The sequence below is a fragment of the Salvia hispanica genome, chromosome 2 (genome assembly GCF_029641045.1).
Source record: "Salvia hispanica isolate PSC_SH4W2 chromosome 2, Shi_PSC_v1, whole genome shotgun sequence".
NCBI classification, from domain to species: Eukaryota; Viridiplantae; Streptophyta; class Magnoliopsida; order Lamiales; family Lamiaceae; genus Salvia; species Salvia hispanica.
The window spans coordinates 16,600,067-16,623,306 of NC_142693.1; the positions used below are offsets into that span (position 1 = coordinate 16,600,067).

The 23,240-nt window shown below is 34.9% G+C and overlaps 4 protein-coding genes across 8 annotated transcripts; 2 read left to right on the forward strand and 2 right to left on the reverse strand.

The window, feature by feature from the left end:
- Positions 1–337: 337 nt before the first annotated feature.
- On the reverse strand, positions 338–9,072 carry LOC125201686 (calcineurin B-like protein 3). Its single transcript, XM_048099900.2, has 9 exons — positions 8,499–9,072; positions 6,617–6,766; positions 5,882–5,964; positions 5,715–5,774; positions 3,292–3,400; positions 2,404–2,456; positions 2,086–2,166; positions 1,321–1,433; positions 338–723 (listed from the first exon to the last, which is right to left on the reverse strand). The coding sequence occupies exons 2-9, from the start codon at positions 6,741–6,743 to the stop codon at positions 657–659; spliced, it is 693 nt and encodes a 230-aa protein (XP_047955857.1). The 5' UTR covers positions 6,744–6,766; positions 8,499–9,072; the 3' UTR covers positions 338–656.
- Positions 9,073–12,200: 3,128 nt separating this feature from the next.
- Positions 12,201–16,026, forward strand: LOC125201413 (zinc finger protein CONSTANS-LIKE 10-like). 2 transcript variants are annotated; one of them, XM_089065977.1, is made up of 5 exons: positions 12,201–12,366; positions 12,800–13,342; positions 14,792–15,010; positions 15,102–15,391; positions 15,505–16,026. In XM_089065977.1, exons 2-5 carry the CDS (start codon positions 12,827–12,829, stop codon positions 15,632–15,634), a joined length of 1,155 nt encoding a protein of 384 aa, XP_088922103.1. In that variant the 5' UTR covers positions 12,201–12,366; positions 12,800–12,826; the 3' UTR covers positions 15,635–16,026. The 2 variants fall into 2 exon arrangements, with proteins under 2 accessions (XP_088922103.1, XP_088922104.1); XM_089065978.1 differs by having other exon boundaries at positions 12,805–13,342.
- Positions 16,027–17,244: 1,218 nt separating this feature from the next.
- Positions 17,245–21,335, reverse strand: LOC125201427 (SMAD/FHA domain-containing protein). 4 transcript variants are annotated; one of them, XR_016135932.1, is made up of 4 exons: positions 21,226–21,335; positions 20,419–20,986; positions 19,147–20,030; positions 17,245–17,868 (listed from the first exon to the last, which is right to left on the reverse strand). XR_016135932.1 is itself a non-coding variant. In XM_048099536.2 (3 exons), exons 2-3 carry the CDS (start codon positions 20,877–20,879, stop codon positions 19,214–19,216), a joined length of 1,278 nt encoding a protein of 425 aa, XP_047955493.1. In that variant the 5' UTR covers positions 20,880–20,986; positions 21,226–21,335; the 3' UTR covers positions 19,080–19,213. The 4 variants fall into 4 exon arrangements, 2 of the variants coding, with proteins under 2 accessions (XP_047955493.1, XP_047955485.1); XR_007172911.2 differs by having other exon boundaries at positions 17,245–19,062; XM_048099536.2 differs by lacking the exon at positions 17,245–17,868 and having other exon boundaries at positions 19,080–20,030.
- On the forward strand, positions 17,351–18,004 carry LOC125201437 (uncharacterized). Its single transcript, XM_048099553.2, has one exon. It carries the CDS (start codon positions 17,351–17,353, stop codon positions 18,002–18,004), a length of 654 nt encoding a protein of 217 aa, XP_047955510.1.
- Positions 21,336–23,240: the final 1,905 nt, after the last annotated feature.

Below are 23,240 nucleotides of genomic sequence, written 5' to 3' on the forward strand. Positions count from 1 at the left end.
CTCAGTCTATAAAAATAATTTCATGTTTTTCATTTATGATTAATTCTCTAAAATTAGTTTCATACTAAAAATAAATTTCATAAAACACAGTTTTAAGTGGACAAAAGAAATAAAGAAAAAGTCATATTAGGCACGCGTGTTATACAAAATCTTGTGTAACTTTTCCGTGTTATAATGGTACAATTTTTTTTAACTCCATAGCGTTACTTGTTATAGAAAATATAACCAATTGATTTCTTTCACAGCTCATGTTTTATTTGATATTGTGAAACATTTTTTAATAGTATATGTTGGAAAACAACAACAATAACTAATCTTTGTTTGAAATTGAATAAAATGACTTTCAAAAATTGCTAAATTGAACGAGAGATCACGTCACATAGAGGTACACTTGATGAAAATAACATATTCTATCCACATATCACTGATATACTATCTTCTATGACAATATAAAGTAAGCTCAGAAAACCAAATACAACCAAATCAAGCCTTGTTTCATTGAATGCTGATCGATCCGCACAGTGAAGGAACAAAAGAATTCAGCATTTTCACCTCTGCATCCAGTTGGTTCAAACTTTCGTTTAGCAGATCTTATATAGAGCGTCACCATTGTGTTTGAATTCCAAACAACAATATTCCATACTTGTGACCAGAGGTCATTTATCCAAGGTATCGTCAACTTGGGAGTGAAATACAAAGCTGGGGAACGTGGTCGTGATGTCTCTGTCAACCAAAGTTACTCTCATAAAATAAAGTCAAGAGTTATACAACAAGTGATATTAAACCATACAATATTTCACATAGATACATTTTAGGTTTCACTCAGTAAACTAAAGCTACTGAAACAAGCTATATCCGTCAGTAGGCTTTATAGACGGATATGAAAATGACTTATGGATTTGTTTCCACAAAATGATGTCACATGATTCAAAAATATCCCTAAAACTGTAAGAAACATGTTACTAGATACATTTTACACCCTTGTCTACTTTTCGCAGAGACCACAACAAACAACGTTGTCATATTCATCTTTGATTGTTTATGTCTACTGTCTAGTCACTGTAGAGTAGAGTTGGTTGTTAACTTGTTATCAACAAAAATTCCTGAAGGAAGATGGATTAGCACTACTTTCTAGATTACATACAGAAATGAAATTGAGGAGATTTAACTGAAGCATTCAATTAATAAATTAAGTACACACACCACAAGAATCAAATCCATCATTCAACTTCCCCTCGGTCCTCCAAGGTCTAAGCTGGTTCCAGATATTAGTTGAACAAGATTGAGATTATTTTTATCAAAGATGCAATATAAACTTACTTGAGGTATTGAAGGGTCATATTCTTTAAGAGAGACGGATGTCGCAACACAAGGTTACCCCATTCTTCTTTGTCAATCTTCCCATCATGTTTGGTATCTGCTTCCTCAAATGTCTGAAACCAAGTCATGATATAAAACTAAAATAATTACAAAAGAACACTGAGTAACTCGGTGGACTTGTTCAAGACCAACATAAAAAAATAGGTAACTGTGTATAACAGGATACTGAAAACGTATGAGTAATATGAATCTTCAATCACATCTACAAAGTTGTCATAGTCACACTGGACTTATTGTGAATATCAATCACATCTGCAATGCCTTATATCTTTGATATACACTGCATATAAAGTTTACTAGCTAAGTATACCTGGATTCCACTAGGATGCCATTGTTTTCATCCACGAAGTGTGCAAGCAAGCATTATTCAAAGATGACTAAGAATACAAGTGCTAGACTTCCTCGTTGACATTGCTTATCTAATAAAATATACATCCAACCTCCATCTACATGGGAACGCCATAATATATGTGGCACAACTAGAGTCGACATCTGTATTCGATATACATACGTATGTAAAGACATCTTCACCATCAGTCTTTTAATACAATTGATTATATAATACACATAAATCAATAAGGCTAACAGTCCCACACTCACAATCCACAATAAATAGTAACTTGCAGATGCAGATATAGAAGCGAAAAGTTATAGAGATATGGAAACCACCAAGAATACCGAATTAGAACTTAGCTAGGGGTTCACCTTATCTATGATGCTTTCTATAACATCATCCAAGAGGTTCATTCCAGATTCAGCTAGCGTGGCAACCACCATTTGTTTTACCTGCATTTAGCCGAACAATCCCCGCAATATATCTTGGAGAATAAATGATCGAGCATATATCACCGAAATATATTGGCACCAAGAATTCAGGAAATGAATTTTATGTGTTCATAAGAACTTCCTTTACACAATATATTAGCAGGGATACTATCATGAAGAAATATATAAATGGAGACATATCTTCTTACGAAAATACATAGAATTGTGGTAGTTTTCATCCAAGAAAGAAGAGATTACCTCTTGCCTTTCAATGAATCCTTGTTGCTTAAGATCATATAGTTGGAAGGAAACTGTAAGATAGAAAGTTTGACATCATTAGTTGGAAGAAAAATTATAAGTAGAGGTGAGAAAAAAACTGAAAACCGAATATTCGAACCGAACCAAACTGAAATTTTGAAATTCAGTTCGATTTTTTTGGTTTTTCGGTTTGGTTCGATTTTAAAAATATAAAATTTTTGATTTTTCGGTTTGATTCGAACGAAATAAAAAATCGAAAACCAAAAAACTAAATTATATTTTAAATTTAATATTATATATATATGTATTCTATTAATTTAATATTATACATATACATATCGTCTTTTAATATCTTCTATATAATATTTAGTATATATATGTATATATTAATTTTGGGTTTTTGCGGTTTTTCAGTTATTTCATATATTTTCGGTTTAGTTCGACTTTTAGTTTTTCGGGTTCGGTTCGGTTTGGGTTTTGAACTAATTAGTTTTTCGGTTTTGGTTCGATTTAAGCAAAAATCCTAACCGAAACCCGAATGCTCACCCCTAATCACAAGTGGTAGAGGCTTTTGGAGGATTCATAATTGATATTCCCTCCGTCCCACAAAAATATGCACTCTTTTCTTTTCAGTCCCTCCCACAAGAATATGCACTTTGTAATTTTGGAAAGTTTTTTCTCTCTAATGAGGTTGGATCCATTCTCTACTAACAAAACTTTGATTACTTTTTCTCTACTTTTCTCTTACTTTACCAATTTTACATTAAAACCTGTGTCGGACCTAAAGTGCATATTCTTTGGGGACGGGGGGAGTATAAATTATATATGTACATTACGAAAACAAATCTGGCAGAGAAACACAACCAACCATGGAAATGTGAAACTTACATTCAATCTTGTCACGAACAGGAGCATTTGGGTGGAAAACAGAAAGAGCACGAGCAAACTCTTCAAAGTCTAATATATCATTGTGCTTTGTATCAAACAAGTCGAATACCTGAAAGAAAAAAAATTATATGCATTAAACTAACAAAAACGACAGTAGTGATCGTACAATAATACCAGCAACAATGCCAAAGACAGAAGAAAATTGCAGTTTGAAAACACAAGATGCTCAATTTAAAATAAGTTCGACTTCAAATCAACAATGTTAAAAATATAAGTAAAATGTACATCAGTTGAGTGCGACTCTTCAAGACTCAAGAGAACAACTTAACTTGCAAGTGAATTTCAATTAAATATGCAACAACTTGTAGGATAAACTTAAGTTATTTAAAGTAGAGTAAAGGTCAACTTTTGTCCTAAATATATGACCAAAATACGAATTTGGTCCAAAACACTCACTTTTTTAAAAAACAGGTCCATAACAAATAAAAAGGTCGACTGATAAGGCTCGTTTCTTGCATTGGTTTTGGGTTAAAATTCTGTGCATTTGGGGCGCTAATCTGTGTTTATGAGTTCAGGTGCGTAATAAATCTGTTGGACCTAGGAGTTGTTGTTACCAGACCTGGCAGATGCAAAAGAGATAAAATTGAAGTGAAAATCAAATGTCGTCGTTCGGACCTGGAAGAATTAAAAGTTGGCAACAAGAGCAGAATTGAGCATGAGCAGATTATTTTAAAGAGTCTTATTCAAGGGTAAAAGCATCTAATTACCAGAAGGATACCCTAGAGATCAGAGCCTCACATATATAAGAGCTCAACCTTGAAGAACAAGACAACCACTTCTACGCACACTCTTAGCTCAAGCTCTTGTTCCATTCCTTAGTTCCACACTTCAAATTCCTCATTTTCACTTGCTGCGCACTTGGAGATGGAGTGATCCTGGCTACCGTGGTGGTTCATCGTTGTTTTGCTGCTGTGTAACACCGCCTTGTGAAGGCGAAGAAACAATATTTATCTTGCTTTGTTTTGTTTACTTTCGGTTTCAAGTACTTGTTGGTTTTTAGTTTTATAACTCTAGTTCTTGCTTTGATCTACTGGATTCGAACTTAGTTCTCGTTATTATGGAAGTTTATGTTGGTTTTTGTCGGATATCACTGAGTTGACGTTTATTTCTTGCTTTTCGCTTTCGTTCTTGTTGATTGTTGGATGTTTGGAGCTGAAATCTGTTGGTTTGTTGATGGAGGTTGTGGATTTACGTATGGAGATGTTTGAATTTGTTGAATCGTGGTGGATTTGAGTTAGAGTCTCGTAGATCTGATGTTTGTTGTTTACGTTTTGCATGATTATGGCTATTTACTTTCTGTTTCTGCATACTTTAGGTCCAGTAGCGTAGATCTGTTAGTTTAGGCTTTAATTCCTCGTTTTAAGTTTAGATCTGAAGTTTGCTCTGTTTTCATGGTATTTAATACTCTGTTTTATCTGCTATTCTTGTTTGATTCCCGAAGAAGATGACGTTGTTGGTAGTTAGAACCAGATTTGCTTTTGTCAGTACTTTCTGCATGTACCTTGCTTTTTCTGTAGGTTCTCCAGACCCTGTCAGTACTGTCTGCATTGTCTTTTTACTTTTCTGCATGCTTTTCCAGACCCTGGTTGTTTAAGGAAACTTGTCCCCACTTTTCGCTTTATCCATGTTTGTCCAAATTAGGAAAGTCCATCTAGTTAAGTTAACTCCAGTTGTCTTAGAACTTTAAAATATCTCATTTCTCTAAGTCATGCATCTTCCATAGGTCCTCATTTCTTAGACCCAGTAGGTAGAGTAAAGTAGTTTAAGTCTCTCAGACCTAGTAATTTTAAGTTCTCGACCCACAAAATTGCGTGGCAGCAGCCACCCACCCTTTCCCAAAACATCCTCAAATGCAGTTTCGTAACACATTCGTCCTCGTGAGATCGATCCTTTACTTCCATGTGCTAGTTGTAGTGTAGTGGGTTGAGGTTTTGAAGAAATAAAGTGCATCCAACGACCCCTGTCTGATAGTTTCATGATCTTGTAGCCTCTAAAATATAGTCGAATCCTCTGGACCTGTTAGATCGAGTGATATCACACACTGCACGTCCACTCTAGTCTCTTCATCGACGAAGTAGTCTTTTTTCAGATGGTTCTGTCAAAAAACTAACGGTCAATGCTAATTGCACAGTGGCATGACCGTTAGTTTTTTTACGGATCCATCAACAAAAGGACCACTCCGACAATGATTTCATTTGTTATGGACCTGTTTTTCAAAAAGTGAATGTTTTGGACCAAATTCGTATTTTGGTCATATATTTAGAACCAAAATTGACCTTTACTCTTTAAAGTATTAGGCTGATGACACTAACCATGTCTGACATGTTAAAGGAATTTGCAGTATTTGGCGCATGGAAACTAACCCTGTCAGCAAATAGGCTCTCCTTTTTATTTGTTTTAAATAATGCAAGTTGGAAATCTTCCTGGAGGTGGCCATATAATGTAGAAAAGGAAGCCAAGTCAGAATCCAATATTATAAGTAAATGAAAGAAAAATTGTATAGAACATAAGAACAACTAGCAGTGATTACCTTGTGTATCAGGCCGTCATCAATAACAGCACTACTAATCTTTTTAAATAATTCATACAAAGCTTCAATTTCACTAACACTGACTACATTTGAGTAGTGATGAGACCAAAGAAAAATGGTTATATTCTTAGATCATCATGGATGGAATAAGAGAATACAACTTAAAATTTGACACTCGCTAAAATTAATAGGTCAATATCTATATGCCCTCTTGAATCCGCAACACAGTTGCAAGTGTAAACAAAGAAATATTAAGTGGCAAAATGTAAAAAAAAGTCCATTGATTAGATGGCCAACTATTTTGTTTCCCAAGTTTTGTTTACTTGCTCGCGTATAATTCCAATAGCACATTCTAAATTTTCTCCATTCATAGAGAAAATTCCACTAACAAACTATGTTCAGTTCACTATAGTACATGAATTGGATTAGCGAGTATATAAATGGGGTAAATATTTGAAAGTTGAAGGTGCTCAATATTAGCAATGAAATGACAATAATGTTAGTAATAGCGATTTTCCAGGCTGGACATATGGACATGAGCATATGGACATCCAGAGGATGGTAACCATGATTAATTACACAAACTCTAAAAAAATTATAGCATGTCACACTAGATTCACTGTAATGTGCATGTATTCTATCTTTATACGAAAAGAATATGAAACAAATATAGAAAGATGATGCTTATTTGCACTCGAAGTAATTGATAAATTTTAAAAAAATGAGATGACATACACATTGTCTCCCTCGCTAGAGCTTCAGGACATTCCAAGCCCCTTGGTTGCTTGTATATCTCAGAGTCACAACAATTTACAATAGCAGAACACAAATGTTTCAGCCCGTCTAAGCACTGCACCATCATCTCCAGGAATCATAACACCATACCTATATACCGGCTAAGTGAATATATTACACTGAGTATACATGAAAGTCAACTAAATACTAGCAATATACAACATAAAAATCGGAGATGCCCAAGAAAGGAGGGCACCCGAAACAGAGAGTCCGTTGAGAATTTCTCATAAGAAGAAAAGATCATTCAAAGCAATACATTGCATTCATCATTTTTATCCAGGAATTGATTTATCCCTATTCCAAACAAGCCATCCGACATTTGAATGTTGAATGGTATAGATATGTTGAAGGTAGTTGAACATGACAACCTTCATACAGAGTTTGTTAAAAGTTCTACCATGTAGGAAAGATACATTTGGATGGTAAATATTCATTGATTGAATAAAAACAAAAATAATCAAATAAATCAATAGTAATTGAGGCATCCTAGCGCAAAGCTACAAAAAGTTGAACAATTCCGGCATTGATCAAGTCAAAGGATGAACTTATTAGTTGTTGTCCCAATTTTCAGTTTCTTTTACCATTTCAAAATAGGATAATCTTGCAATCACTAAACATTTACTGGATTTTTAGTCGTCCTTAATAAGTTTGCACTATTCTCAAATCTTCTTTTGTGTTACTATAGGTGTCTTCTATTCAGACATATGAACATACTCTGAAGCTTTTCTGTACATCTCTCTATAAAGTTAGGATCATGTGGTTGCAATGTAAATATAACTTTCTTTATGTCACATCACAATATACAATAAAGATATACTCCAAATTACACAAAACAACATATTGATACTCAACATCTAGTCTACTAGTATATTAGTGGGAAAATGGACAACAAAACTAGCATCATAATTTTATGATTATTCGGGACAAACCCTAAATGACAAATGGATGAACCAGAAGAGACTTTGCGAAAGAAACCAGAAATTAAATTACATGGCACTAGAGTATGGAATAAAGCCAATGACTGTTGCCATTGTGTTGCATTGTTCACAAATTTGGACAATCCTAGAGAACGTAAACCATCTTAATTAACCACATTCAACAGCGAGACTTGTATTTTGACAAAAATACCCTTTACGAAATATTGTGAAGCAAGGGGTACAGTCTAACGTCTAAGTTTATGTACACAAGCAAGAAAGAGAAGCTGAGCCACTGATCGACAGACTTCGGCTCAGGAGAATCATTTGCTTCGATCACATCATGCAACGTGAGAAGTTCAACAATTCCAAGTTTCAACCTTGACTCTATCAGGAAAATAAATATTTACGATGGAGAATACAGAAAGAACCAAAACTAGACAAAACTAGATATTGACTAGTGTCCTCAAAAATCCAAAACATACAAAAACTTACAGTTGATAATTGGGATTAGTTGCAGAAACAATAAAATAAATCCCAATAAACCTGTAAGGTTGAACACATCTAGAACATTGATATTTATTGACTTATGATCATTCAACCAACTCTCAAACATTAAAATTAAGCTTTGAGAGAGTAATATCCCACTAATTTATGTTTGAAGAACCAATTATTTTCCCTTACTATTGATGTGGAAAATAAAGATGGGAAAATTGGATTGAAAGATGATAGACATTGATGATCTTAACGAGCATTGATCCAAAAGTTATACTCACTGATATGTACAATGAAATCGCGAGTGTGCGAATACATAGTAACCCAACAATAAACAATCCATGCGACTGAAACAGAGATATCAATAAACACAATTCACGCGTAAGCGTGCGATAAAGAGGACTGAGGCATACCTTTCATGATGAATTTGGATGACTATTAATTGGAAAAAAACAACATTTTGTGCATTGGTTCACCTCAAATTGAAACGAAAATCGAGATTGTGAATAGGATATTTGTTCTATGTTTCCCCAAACAAAGAGAAAAGCAGTGATTGGATCTGATTATAAAACAATTTGCTATAATAAATGATTGGAGCATGGAGAAAAAAAAATGACGAAAAAATAGTTATATTCGAAGGGAAAACCAAGAGAGGTGTGGTAAGTGACATAAGTAGCGCTTCTCTTATAATTCACATAAACAATATAAAAGAACAATTTGTAAATAAGATTTGGGATAAAACATTATCTTCACCTACTATAATAATAGTTCATGTCATGAAGAGGAAGAGAAAAGGAGAGATACATGAAGAAAGTTCGATTAAAATTGCAAAACGATATCAAATTATTTGAAAAGTTGAATTGTGGCTGAAAGTCGTATCTCTTTTTCATTACAAATTAACTGAAATGCCTTCTAGGAACATGAGGGTAGTTTCGCTCCAAAAAATATCTAAACGGTGAAAAAGAAGTTCAAAAGATATCAAATCGAAGTTAAAGGACTTCATAAGATATTTTTAAACCTTACGGATCAAAGTTAAAATCAATCCATAGTTAAGGACTAAAAAATGTTCCCTCAATTTTTTAAATAAAGAGAGAGTAAATTGATTGAGATGCTTTTAATTGGTCTGACTTCTGAGCGTATTTTTTTCTAAAAAATCTAAATAGTCATCTTAGTTCAAACAATATTAAATCGAACTTAAAGCATCAAATGATATTTTTAAACGTTACTGACTAATATTGGTACCAATCCAAAGCTCGAGGACTAAAACAAATTTTCCTTTTTAATAAAACAAGCTTTACCACCATATTATCGGCACCTCGATAATTATTGGTCCAACTAATATGTTGATCTACCTTTTAGTACGATTGATAGCTCTCCAACTTGAATTGCTTCATTGTGCCATACTCCTTCCGTCGCACGTTACTTGAGTCACTTCTTTTTCGCATTCGTTTTGAAAATATAATAATAAATAGTTAAAGTGAAGAAAAAATAAAGAAAAAAGAGAATACTATAGTTAAGACTATTCTCTACATTATTCTTTCTCTTGCTTTTCTTTCTCTCCACTTTAACTATTTATTATTATTTTTTCAAAACGAGTGCAAAAGAGAAATGACTCAAGTAACGTGGGACAGAGGGAGTATATAATTTCATGGTCAACTGTTTTTCATTTTATTTTCTTCAAGCCATAAACTATATTAATTCTCTTTATAGAACATGAATATGTTATTCATGATATCTTAAAGACTTCCATAGATTGTATTAATGATATCTTAAAGACTTTGATAGATTGTGTTACACTTGTACTACTAGTTTATATTCTTTACATATGTTAATATCAAATGATACTATATTTTATTTTCAATTCTGAAAATTATTTTCTCATATGGAAATTTTTAGAGTATTTTTAGCATTAACTTAAAGCTTGACTTTTATATGTGGGATGTAGAAAATTTTTCTTATAAATTTATTGTCATTCTTACTTTTTAATTACTATTGCATTATCTTCAATATTATGAACAAACTATGTTCCTGTATGTTAATTTATTAGGTACAACAAAGTCAAATTGTTATAAATGTAATAATAAAGATAAATTTATAAATACCAAAAAAACAAAATTTATTTCAGATAAAAATTACTGGTCTCTATCATCATAAGAACAAACGTTTGTGTGGGGCCGACCCAACTGATATAACATGGGCTAACTAAAATTTTATTCCGTATCTTTTTATTACTATAAAAATTTTAAATTTATCCAAATTTAAGTATCCATCAATAATTTCAATAATCTAAAAATATATTTTCAAATAAAATATAGCCTTTGCTAATATTTTGTCTACATTTGCACGAGTTACAATTCCGATTAAACTGAAACTTTGATATACACCAATTGTCCAAAATAAAAATTTATTACAAATATTTTTTATCATAACATGGGTTTGAGCTCTTACTATAAACTTCTTTTTGTTATAAATTTTTAAATTTATCCAATTTAAGTCTTCATCAATAATTTAAATTATCTACAATTTTTTTTTTAAAATATAGAAAATATAGCCTCTATTTTTTCTGCATGCGCATTAGTTACAATTCCGATTAAACTGAAACTATAATACAGAGACTAGAGTCATAGACCGATTACAAGATCGATAATGATCGCGAGAATTATTAATTCATTTTATTTTACCCTTTTAGTTTCAACCGCTACTTATGTTGAATTTAATACATTTATCATGCTTCTTCAGTATTCAACACTTCTAGTACACATTTCCTAATTTATCATTAATACAGTTTACTTTATCTAGTCATTATTAAATGATAAGCTTGTTAAAACATCTGAAAAATAAATTAAAAAACAAATAAAATAAGACAATTTTAGTGTGTATATCAGTACGTAGAAAAGGAAAAGTTATCTGAACATAATGTGAATAACTATAATGAACATATATTCGTAATTTAAGAATAATATCATTAATAAATAATAAAGCTTACGCTAGTGCATTAATCTAATTTATACTAGTACGGAGTACTATATAAGTATATAACTTTCTACACAATCTCATGAATTTCGAAACAAAATAGTATTAGTGTGGTTACTATATGACTTAATAGCACTATTCTTAGTTTCTTACCTAAAAATGCTCATTTTTAAATTTGCACACAATTAGCGATTTGTTTTGTTTTTTTTTTTTTTTTTTATGTCAAAAGGCTCAAACCTTCTAGAGTATCATGAGAAAAAGAAATACTCCGTACCAAAGTACCAGTTTAAGAATTCACACTAACAACACAGTCGAACACACAAAACATCTTACCTCCACCAGAGCGTACTGGCCTAACAAAAGAGATGGTTCAAAATCATCGATAGCCTAACAAATGAGATGGTTCAAAATCATCGTTTTTTCTCATTTTCAGCATTATTTTTATTTTCCACAAACTTTCCAGTTTTTCCAATTGTGTTGTTTGACTTTAGGTTTAATCTAAAACATTCAATTGCTAGCCGATTACGATTTCAAAAATCCTGAACCAAAATCAGACTTATAGATACAATATATGCCTATATTTCGGTTCGAATAATAATCAACGATTTTAGATTTCTAGTTCAAACTCCGCTATAAAATCGCCACTTCCGGTTCTGTCATACCATCCTCACATCCTTACACGAAACCACTCGAAATTAGCGGTATCCACTCCTTGCCTCAGACAATTCTATGATTAGGTATATGATGGAGACTTCACAGCATCCTCCACGTAACCGCCGCCACCACCCTTGCCTAATGAGTGAACCTTCCAATGTAGATTTTAGCCTCTAACCAAAAAAAGAAAGAGAGTAAAGAGAAACACCAAAAATATCTAACAAATAAAATCTTCATAGCTACAACTAGAAAAAGAAGAAGAAAAATATCTACTACAAAAGTGCAACTCAAGAAAAAATATCTATTAAAGCAAGGAGTCATATTGTTTGATAGAATATAAGTAAAATAATTGAAGAGAGTAGGATAGAGTCGGATACCAAAGCAAGCTTGAAACGAAACAGCGACTTATACAAATATCGCGCTCCCTTTTCGCGATAATTAAAAGTGGTAATAAATTATTCAAAAAGTGCAGAAAAAGGGATATTTCCATTTCAACTGTCCCATCTTTTGGTTCTCATTTGCCCAACGCTACTCTTATCTCTTCTTCACCTTTTCCTTCGCCTTATCAGTTCCATCATCGCTCCTACTTCACCACCTCCGCCTCCTAGGAACCGCTTTTTTTCCTAGTTCCGGCTTCCTCAATTGCTTCTGCTGGTAATTTGCTTTTCTCTTTCGTTTTTTTAATTGTTTTGAGCTAGGAAATCTCTTTAATCGTCAAGGATCTTGTTGATTTGTGGCGATTGTTTGATTTATTCTACTTTTTCTTCCTTTATTCTCTAATTTGGTGATGATCTGGCTTCGATTCGAGAGAACAAGTGTTTTTTCGTCTCTAGTTTAACGTGTTCAGCTGAAAAAACTGATTGCTTACGTCTTAATTGAAAGTTTCCAGCTCTTTATCGAAGAAAACTTGTTCAGTGCTAGTTGCGTATTAATACGATCTGTTTGCTATATTTTGTAATTAGGTAAGCACAAACAGGAAATTGAAGCTTTGATTATGTGATTTTTTGCTTTAAATTTCGTTTCTATCTGAGTTAGGTAGATTGTTTGGATTCGGTTAAGTAATTGATGTGGTGAAATTTACTTGCAGAGTAGAGAGTTGCAGCGGTGAAGTCTAATGGGTCGATTGTGCGATTTTTGCGGGGAGCAAAGATCCATAATCCATTGTAGGTCTGATGCTGCTTGCTTGTGCTTATCCTGTGATCGGAATGTTCATTCTGCAAATGCTCTTTCGAAGCGCCACTTGAGGACGCTTTTATGTGAAAGATGCCACTCTCAGCCTGCGATAACGAGGTGCATCCAAGAGAGCACCTCACTTTGTCAAGACTGCAACTGGTCTGGCCATGCTGCTGTACCGGCTTCAGATGTTGAGCATAAGAGAGAGATGATAAATTTGTATTCTGGCTGCCCTTCGGCAGCTGATTTTTCAAGGATCTGGTCCTTCTTTTCTGTTGATAAGTCAATTAGTAATCCTGAACCAGATCCGATGAGACTTGAAGAAAGAGAAGAAAGTCCCTCCCGATGTGAGTTGTCGCATGCGGATTGCTGTACAGAAGATACTGGTATGGAAATAATAGCTCCCGATGCTGTGCAGTTTGATGGAAGAGGACCACTTGATTCTCTGAACCTGAAGGTAATTTATGATTTAGATATTCGTCATTACTTAATTTTCAGTTTGAAATACATCAGGAACAAAGTTGGAGCTTTTGCTCAGCACACCAACGGCATTGTAGGGGAAACGGTTCCTCATTATACTGTTTTCGAAAATGGCTGCTTATGCTTAAGCTATTAGCTTTGGTTGGGTTACAGATTTCAGCTTAAGATTAGACTTCTTTCTCTTTTAATTCTCCTAACGTACAAAAATCATTTGTAATTCTTCATTCTCGAAGGATCTCAACTCTTCAGAAGTTTTAGAACTAACTTCTTCTTCTCGTTAAGTCCTTGAAGAGGACCATGCAAGTTTTCCACAATCAGTTTATTATTTTCCCTAAATCATCATTCTATTTTTGGTACTAGCTTATTTACTTTCTTTTTCTTCTTATTTACAAAAGAGAAATCATCTAGTCTCAACTTAATGTATAATAGGTCCGATTCCCCTGCATTCATGCTCTTTTGGCTGTTGCTGAGGTTGGTTGAGCCAAGCTTCATGAAGGTATGTTACTAACCTTGCTTTATGGAGTACTATTAATTCTAACTTCTGCACTTGTTTTAACCTCACAAGAACCATTTCCTCCAATTCTTCTCTTGACTTGAAATATAAATAAAGTTCAAAAGGATTTCAAAATGAACTAGGGTGCTGTTGGATTGATCAAAGAAAATAATTTATACTACTAATTACTGACTCGGAAAGAACTGACTCCCACAAGCTACAACTTCTCCAAGTTTGCACACCTATTTAGAAGCTTTTAAATAATGGAGGAACATAACTTATAGGCATCACAAAAAACAATAAATCGATGATTTGTAATCCTTACTACAAATTTCTATCGATTTTGCAATACCATTTCATACCCTTATAAAAGACATGGAGTAGTATAATACTTTTCCAAAGTGCAGGTCCAAGTAATAACAAGTGCATAAACATAGCCACCCTACTTCTTTAACATAAGTAGCAGGCATTACGATTCAATTAGAGTTGGTAATATCTTCTTAATTGATCTCACTGCATTCTCTCTTCTTAATTCTACTTCGCCCTCGCTACCAAAGTATCCGAAATCTGTAAGCACTAATAATAGTGCTCCCCATCTCCCTGGATTTTTACCTCATCGCTCCTGTGCGCTCTGTGCTCTGTTCTTTATCTCAAGGATGGATCCTTCTGTGGCACAACCCTAAATTCTTCCAAATATTTTTTGGAATTCAAGAATATCTTTTGCTCCTGCGTAACCCCCTTGGTCAAAATCGTATAGCTGGGGTCAAAGGATACAGTTATACTTGTTATGGTTGGTTGGCAGCATATTTACTTGATTATTCTTATGCTTGGCCGTTTCATCATTTGAGTTTGCTGCCTTTAATATTTTAAGTCCGTTCGATTTTACACCCTTGCAGTTTCTAACAATTAAGCACCTGTTTCTTGATCATGTAGGCTAGTCCGCCAAAGAAAGATCCTGGACCCACTCAAGAGGTTCCCTCCCAGAACTTTTATATCTCAGACACTGAGTTGAGTTTAGACGACTATGAAGCACTCTTTGACGAATCTCGTGATGAAACGCAACAATTTTTTGACAATGGTGGAGCTGATAGCTTTTATGGAATGCGTGATATGTATGACAATGAATGCAATGTTAAGGGTGTGACGGCAAAGGTCTGCCTTCTATTTCTTATATTTCATGATGAGATGTTTTTTACTGGCCTGACTTTCTATCTTATACATTGTTGTTGAAAAATAATTTCAGGCCTCAAGTTCGAAGGTTGGAACATTGAAGCAGGATTGCAGCAATCAATTATCAGTCGAGTCCATGACAAGCTGTAAATCTGATTCAAATGATTGTGTCCCAAGACCAGCACAATCTACCCACTCAATCTCTTTCTCAGGCCAGACAACCAAGTGCAACATCGGAGATCTCCCTGAGAATGGAGGTTTTTCATCAGTAATGATGGAGGAACATCAATATGATGTTCAGTTTTCATCAGCTGTCAGGGACGATGCAGTGTTACGATACAAAGAGAAAAGGAAGTCTCGCAAGTAAGTAGAGTTGCTTGACAATTGCTTCAGTTATTCTATTATGATGTGATAAGTAAGAACCAATTTGATTGCTGAGTCTAAATTCACTATGGAACTGCTGTGCCTTTTGACAGGTTTGATAAAAAAATAAGGTACGCTTCGCGCAAGGAAAGAGCTGATGTCAGGAAGCGTGTGAAGGGCCGTTTTGTAAAAGCTGGAGATCCGTACGATTATGATCCTTTGGACCTCATCAAAAGCCAATGAATGCTTAATTTCAGGATATGTATTTGAAGCCTGAAATATAACTAAAAAAGATGTATTTGAAGGCCTGATATGCAGGAGACTGAAGTGATGGAGATGCTATTTCCTGAGGGAGATGCCTCAAACCACCTCACAACCAACAGGTTCCTGCCGCCTGTATTCTTAGAGATAGACCGAGTGGCACGGTACTTTCTTTCTCATAAAAGAGGCAAATGGATATTCATTTTCTCAGAAAAAAGGCAGCTCTTTGGTGGTACACAGGCTCCCCACTTCAATGGATTTTGAAGTATGTAGTTTGTTTTGTTGCTCACACACTGTAATCTGAAACCAAAACCCCTACATTGTATGTAAATTAGAGTATCATGGTATGTACTTCTGCGGGTTCTTCGCCTCTAGCTTGCTCTCTCGTGTTTTGCCTGTATTCCTTTGTCTTTCCTCTCCTCCACGTGCACCATCCATGTCGCGAGGGGTGAAAAATGCAGTCGGAAAAAGATGTTGTTTCCGATTAGTTTTACCATGTGGTGTAACGTCAACAGGAAATAAATCAATTCATTGAACAAGAACTAATAGATTTTATACGTTAAATGGTGATTTGCATTTTATACATAGAAATCAATCAACTCCCTCCCGCCTCATCCAATTTCACAGCTCACTGATCACCCTCTCTTTGCGGTTCGCAAACTCTGCATTTCCTCTTTTTCTTCATTTGGAAAAGGATCTCGCAGCAATATCGAACTCTTTCCTTTTTGGTCCGTCCCTAAAAATAAAAACTTTATATTTAAAGGAAGTTCTCCCTTATTTCTAATGAGTTGAGATTCATTTTCCACTATCACACTTTTCTTTCTATCTTTATCTTATTTTACCAATTTTTCATTAAAATGCGTATCGATACAAAAATTCCTATTTTTAAGAGACGGAGGTATTTATTTTCCACTTATTTGATTATATGTAGCTTGATTTTATTTTTTGCTGTTTTGATAGTGTGATAGACCGATCACTATTTTTTTTGAATATATTGAATTTAATTTATTTTACATTAGTTAAATTTTCATAAAGCCTTTTTTACCCGATTAGGCCAAAAAGCAGGGTTTAGGGTTTAAAATTTCTGCCCCGAAATATTTATAGCTAGAATAGCTCACACTCAAATAGTGATAGTAGAGATAAGCAAGTCAAAATGTGCAAACCGTTATTCTTTAATGCATCCATCATTTTCGGGCTAAACAATGGACCAAATAAAAAAGCTAAGGGCCTGAATGTATCAAACTTAATATTCTTGACCAAAATTATAAATAGAACATAGATTTAGGACTAAAAAATAGACTTTAGTCTTCCATTTATAATAGTAGTAGAATCCATATAATTCAAATTACTCACATCACATTCATAATAGTATTATTACTACCAACCATGTTATTAAAGCACGTTCCATACATATTGTAACAACTTTTTGATACAGGCAGTGTATTATTAGAGCTGGTATTCACACACAAACCACATGTTGTACGAATAAAAAATTTCCCTTCGTACAAAAGGAGAGCTATTAGAACTCTTCTCATAAACGAGAAACACATGTCTACACAACCATAAATTGATAGAACAGCTAAAACTTCATCTAAAAACAACCGCGCGGACCTTCAAAATTTATAGTACATCACAGTTTAATTGATTTTGCAGTGGCTTTTTGATTCCTAAAATCTGGATCAAAGGCATATTATTCAGATGGAGCATGCCAATAACAACGGAAGCAACTTGGCAAACCATGAAGTCCTAAACGATTACTTAGAAAAAGTAGTGCGAGATTTCAATGAGTTCCGGAGAAGGTTAGGGGCAAATAGGACTGGTGCTATGACGCTTGAAGAGCTTATCGACATATTTATAACCGGTGGAGTGAACTCACCTGGAGATTTTAACGAGTCTGGAAGCATGGTGCCTCCACATCAGGATCAATCTGCTGCTCATGGCCTCAACTTCAACACGGAAGTTTACTTAACTGACATTTTGCCTGATGAAATAACTGTGGACCTGAACCAAAATGACACTGGAAGTCTCGACTATCCAACTGTGAACACAAACCCCGGTGAGGGAGCAGGAGGCAGTGATAGCAGAGTGACGCGCATAAGATACGGTGACCTCAAGTGTCACGGGGTGGCTGATCAGATTATTGGCAGTTCTAGCGCTGAAACTGTGTTTCACTCGGTCATGAAGTCTTTCAGAACTCCACGTGCAGGAAGGAAGAACTTGTGGAAGCAGGAACACGTTAAGAAAAATGGCAATGGGACTACTAGCAGGAAATACATCAAGAAGAAATATAAAGAGATAACATGCTCACCAGATGGAAACAACAACGACAACAACAACATTAAAGAACAATGAGGTGGTGCTAAAGGCTAAAGCACATGCATAGAGACAGGTAAGCTCCAATAGACTACTGTGAAGTACTCAAGAAATGCTTATTAGTCAATCTGATCATTAATTTTGTAATCTTAACTTAAAACCTAGTCATTCATGTTATTTGTAAGTCTTGATACCAAAGATTGAACAAGTGCAGAATAGCACATTAAATTTATTAAGTAACAGAACATTAGCAAATACTACTAACTTTCTATTTTAGTCTTCTTTACCAGGCCCACACAGCCTATGAAAAATCCAAGCTGTTTGAACTTCGCCAGAAATTGAACTTACTTAATATGCCTTTGGCACTTCTAAAATTCATAGCCATGGCTAGGTATGTTAAAGTATATTCATATTCCTAATCTGAACAGGTTCTGTAAGGTTACGAGAAGATCAATCTACCTCCACAACCACTGGGAAGGACCATCTCAGATCCTGAACAAGTCTCATTCATGGACAATAATAAAAAGTGTCAGTGAGGAGAACTGCACTTGTATATTATGACTTGAGAGTCATTATTGTACAAATTATCTAGGATGCAATACATTGGAATGAAAAGAACATAACAAACAGTAGCCAACTTTGAGTTACACATGATAAATAAGTGCTTAGATCTTACGAGTATTTAAAAGAGTTCAAGTTTAATGATACAGAAGAGGTGTCCCTCTTCCTTTATCTTGAGAAAACCTGCACTTGCAATTTAAGGACTTCAGCAATAAATAATCAAAAACTGACAGCCCGGAAGGGTTTTTACATGCATTATATGCTCCACTAATAGCCAAATTATCGCCTCAACTTAAAACTACCCTTTAAACAGCATTTAGCTTAGCAGTCAGACCAAAAGAAATGCCATTACAAACATGTAGGCCAATTGGCTATTTGGCTTTACTTAACTAACACCTATTAAACAGCCCATGATGAGAGCAACCTTTTCCTAATAGAAAGATATAACCACGAAAAAAGCCTAGTATCCAATCCTTTCCTTCAAAAACCTCCAACATACACAGCTTCAAAATTCATTGTATGGTAACTCAAGCAAACTGCGAAAACCATCACAAATCATAATACATGACAATTGATAAAAGAGATGCAAATCATGCAATCATACAACAAAAGAGAGATACCTGCTCCAGAACAAAAATAGTGTTCTTACAGGAGAACAATTGTAACTCAAAAAAATAAGCATTTTGCTTAGCCAAATAGATCCTCATCATCATCATCATTGTTGACTAATTTACTTTCGGATCCAGAGGTATTTCCTCCCACGATACTAGGAGAAGCTTCCCTACTACCAGATGCAACTGGTTTATGTGCCCAAGAAGAGCCAACTTTAACAGACGATGACTCTCCATAAAGATCGTCATATATACCACCACTCTTGGCAGGAGCCTTGACCTTGTTCAAGACTTGCTGAAGTTTCTCTGTCACACCTGTTTCAGAACTGGGAGCTTGCTTCGCAGGGGTATGTCCCGACCCTTTAGGTATAACTGTAACCTGGACAAGTGCTTCATACTTCCCAACAAGACTTCCTTCTTTCACACCCATGGGACCAGGTTCTGTCTCCACATCAGCTCCATCAGAAAATCCAACAACTTCAACCAGCTCCCCCCCAACCTGGTCCTTAAATGCCACTCTTGTTCTCCTGATTCTCTTCGATGCTCTCTCAGTTAGCTGTCTGCCATCCTTTGTAACTGACGAGCTAATTGAGTTTTTCGAATTAGATAATGTGCTGGGTGTCGCCAACCCATTCAAAGAACGATTAATAAATGTATTATATGCTAAAACTGCTTCTTCATCAGAAGGATCTGGAGGTGGTGGCAAATCAATCTCTGAGGGTTGAGGAGGTGGAGGGAAAAGAGCATCATTGTTCTTCCTCAAAACATACGTTCTGGTTGAAGCCGCAAACCGTAGAGACTGCCCTGCTTCTAACTCCACAGGGGAGTCTTTGGCCAATCGCTCATTTGCAACAAATGTGCCATGCGCAGAGCCTAAGTCAATCACGTATATGCTGCAAAAAATACATATGAGGATCATCAGACTTCAGAGTACGTTAGGAATATTGTTAAGCTACCAACCTAATCAACCCAACCAATATTGCACTAATAGAGCAGCTATTGATCATATTCTAACCATATCATGCATGTGTGCAGCAGGTTACCCAAATTCATGAATACATACATATTCTTAAAACAACTTGATAGGCCTAATGAAATAAGGAATCTTAGCAACAAGGAATCATGTTCAAAACAAGTACTAGAAATCAAGAAGTGCATGTTTCCAACTTCTGAGGAACATTTTACTAGCTACCCTTTACATCAGAACCAAAACCACACCATCACATTCCAAAAGATAGATGAAAGGTAACCAATTAGAGCAGAAATTTGATCATTCCATACCTGCCATTTTTGTGTGGAATAACAGCTGCATGCTGACGTGAAACAGACTGATGATCAAGCACGAAATCACAAGCATGGAACTGCCGGCCAAAGATATGCCTCCTCTTATCCAAATTAACCCGATCAAGAACCTCCCCGTCCTTCAAAACTTCAAGGTAATAAACCCCAGGGCGAGGCTCAATTGCCCAATCAGGAGGCTGCCAATTTGACTGTCCCCCTCCAACCGGTGTCGCGTGCTGAGCTGGAGCTGGAGCCGAAGTTGGGGGTGCATCCACTGCAAAAGGCCTTTTCACAACATTCTGAGAATTTTGGTGTTGGTTCTGCAAATACGATCCTTGAGCTTGATTAGCTTCTCCAGAAGCAGGAAGTATGGGTGTTTTAGTGGCAGCATTCGTAGTAACTGCGAAAGGCTCCGAAGACTGGGCTTTCTTGAAACGATCAAGACCCGCTCTTCCATACATAGCTCAGTGCTATATCGTGTCTTACCAATTTTTTTCACAAATCAATTCAGGCACTGAGGATGGAACATGTCAGCAGTCACAGCACCACAATTCAATCACTAACCCCACTGCAAAGACGCAACTCCCAAATGACAACAAGTTCTGACAATGGAAAATGAAATTACAACACATAAAAGTCCCAATGTGCGTTATACACTTGAATAGCATTGACAAGTAGAAGCAGCATGAGATCAATTCCAACTACGTTTGAAATAGCGAATTATTGAGAAGGTAAAAATATGAAATACGCGAGATATACATCAGTAAAGCCATACTCGACCGCATAGAGGGAATTATGCATCCGTACCTGAGAGTCGTTGTATGTATAGATGTAAAGAGCCCTAGAAATTGGGGAATTTGGGGGTGCAGACCATATATCGAAGATCGAGTGTTGAGCTGTAGATTGACACAGGAGAATGAATGACTGAATTCAACTAAAATTGTTATTGGGCCGGGCTTCACACGTATTCTTATTTGGGCCGCCAATTACAATAATTTCATGCCCAAAAAATTAACAATCATTTATAGCGGGAGGTACACTTTTTTTTATTTATAATAGAAATACAAACAAAAACAGATGAGTATTTTGAAGTGTACGTGTTAACTTCGTGTCACAGTGGTTAATATTCGAGAGTAAACCTAGGCATCCACGATGCGGTGAACTATACGATGCCCTAATTCCTGGCACATTAGTATTTTATCCTCCGTCCCTTCCATCTGTAATGGGGCGGAATATAGTCCGCCCTAAGCCCTGCTCTAAGCATTTTATTTATTATTTGAATATTTAACACTACAAAAATTCATTAATCTTATTTTTTATATTTGCAAATATATCAATTAGCAAGAATAAAAATATAGAACACCACAAATTAAAGGCATATTCTATTGTCAGTATTTATTTTTTATTTTTTATGCTTGCAAATATGGAAATCGTCGGAATTCATTATTGAATTTAGAGAGAAAGATGGGGAAGAGAGTGGAGTGAAAGGTGTGAAATGAAGTAAAAAAATTGGTGATATATATAAAAAGAAAATACAAAAAAAAAATTGAAAAATGCGTGTATAGTCCGGACTATCGTCCTTACCCCTGGACTATACACACATTTTTCAATTTTTTTTTCAATGGGGCGGACGATAAGCCGGACTATGCAAAAATGTGTGCATAGTCCCATTGTGGATGGCCTTACGGATTCAAGTCCATCGTAACACAATTTCTAATAAAGTGCGTTCCACAATATTGAACTCCGTCTATGATTGGCAGTCAAATTAATTATAAAAATCAATTTATCCATTAGTAAGTTGTTAAATCACAACCCCTCCCTCCATCCCTTAAAAATAAACCATATTTGCTATTTTGGGATGTCCCTTAAAAATAAGCTAATTTTATTTAAGGAATTTTTTTTTCTTTCTAATGAGGTGAGTCTCATTTTCTACTAATAATCCTCCAATTACTTTTTCTTTATGATCTTTCTTACTTTATTAATTGTGTATTAAAATCCGTACCGTTTCATATGTTGTCTATTTTTTAGGGACGAATTGAGCACTTAATCTGTCTAATTAATTTAATGATTAAAGTCAAATTTTTATCCTAAATATTTTCCAAGAAAATAACCTATATTCTTTGCAAGTATTATACATATTGATAAAAAAATAAAAAAATATTCATGAAAAACTCACTAATTCGGCCAAAATATTCTCGAGTCTACTGTAATTTTTTCCCAAAACAGTTAAAACTGGATCGATACATATTGTATAAGACTCTAAACCGCAAATTTAATATTACTATATAGGAATGTGATCAAATGAAAACTCTAAATATTGTACAAACTCAAAACTATGATCTGCACCATTGAAAAATGTCAACAGATCACAAAAAAACATCAACAGAAAAATGTCAATAGAATTTCAACGGAAGTCAATGATTGATATTGTGTTGACATTAAAATCTTGAAATTTTACACTGTGTTGATATTGAATTGAAACAAGTGTTTTAAAAACCGGACCGGACAGGCCGGTTCGACCGGTCGGACCGCGAATCGATTCTTAGTTCGGTCCGGTTTGCACTATAAATCCAGTAGGCAGTAGCACATCAAATCGCCATGAACCGCCAGAACCGGCCGGTCGGACTGGTCTGGCCAGGAACCGGAAACCGGTTTTATGTACTTGAATGAAATATTATTAGCATTAATTATTGTTATAAATTAATTAAACCTGTAATTTTTTGTCTACACAAATTAATAATTTGTGTTTAATTTTATACTTTTAAATAATTACTATTAGTAGTGATATGCTTAATATTAACTATCCCTCACTAAAATTTACT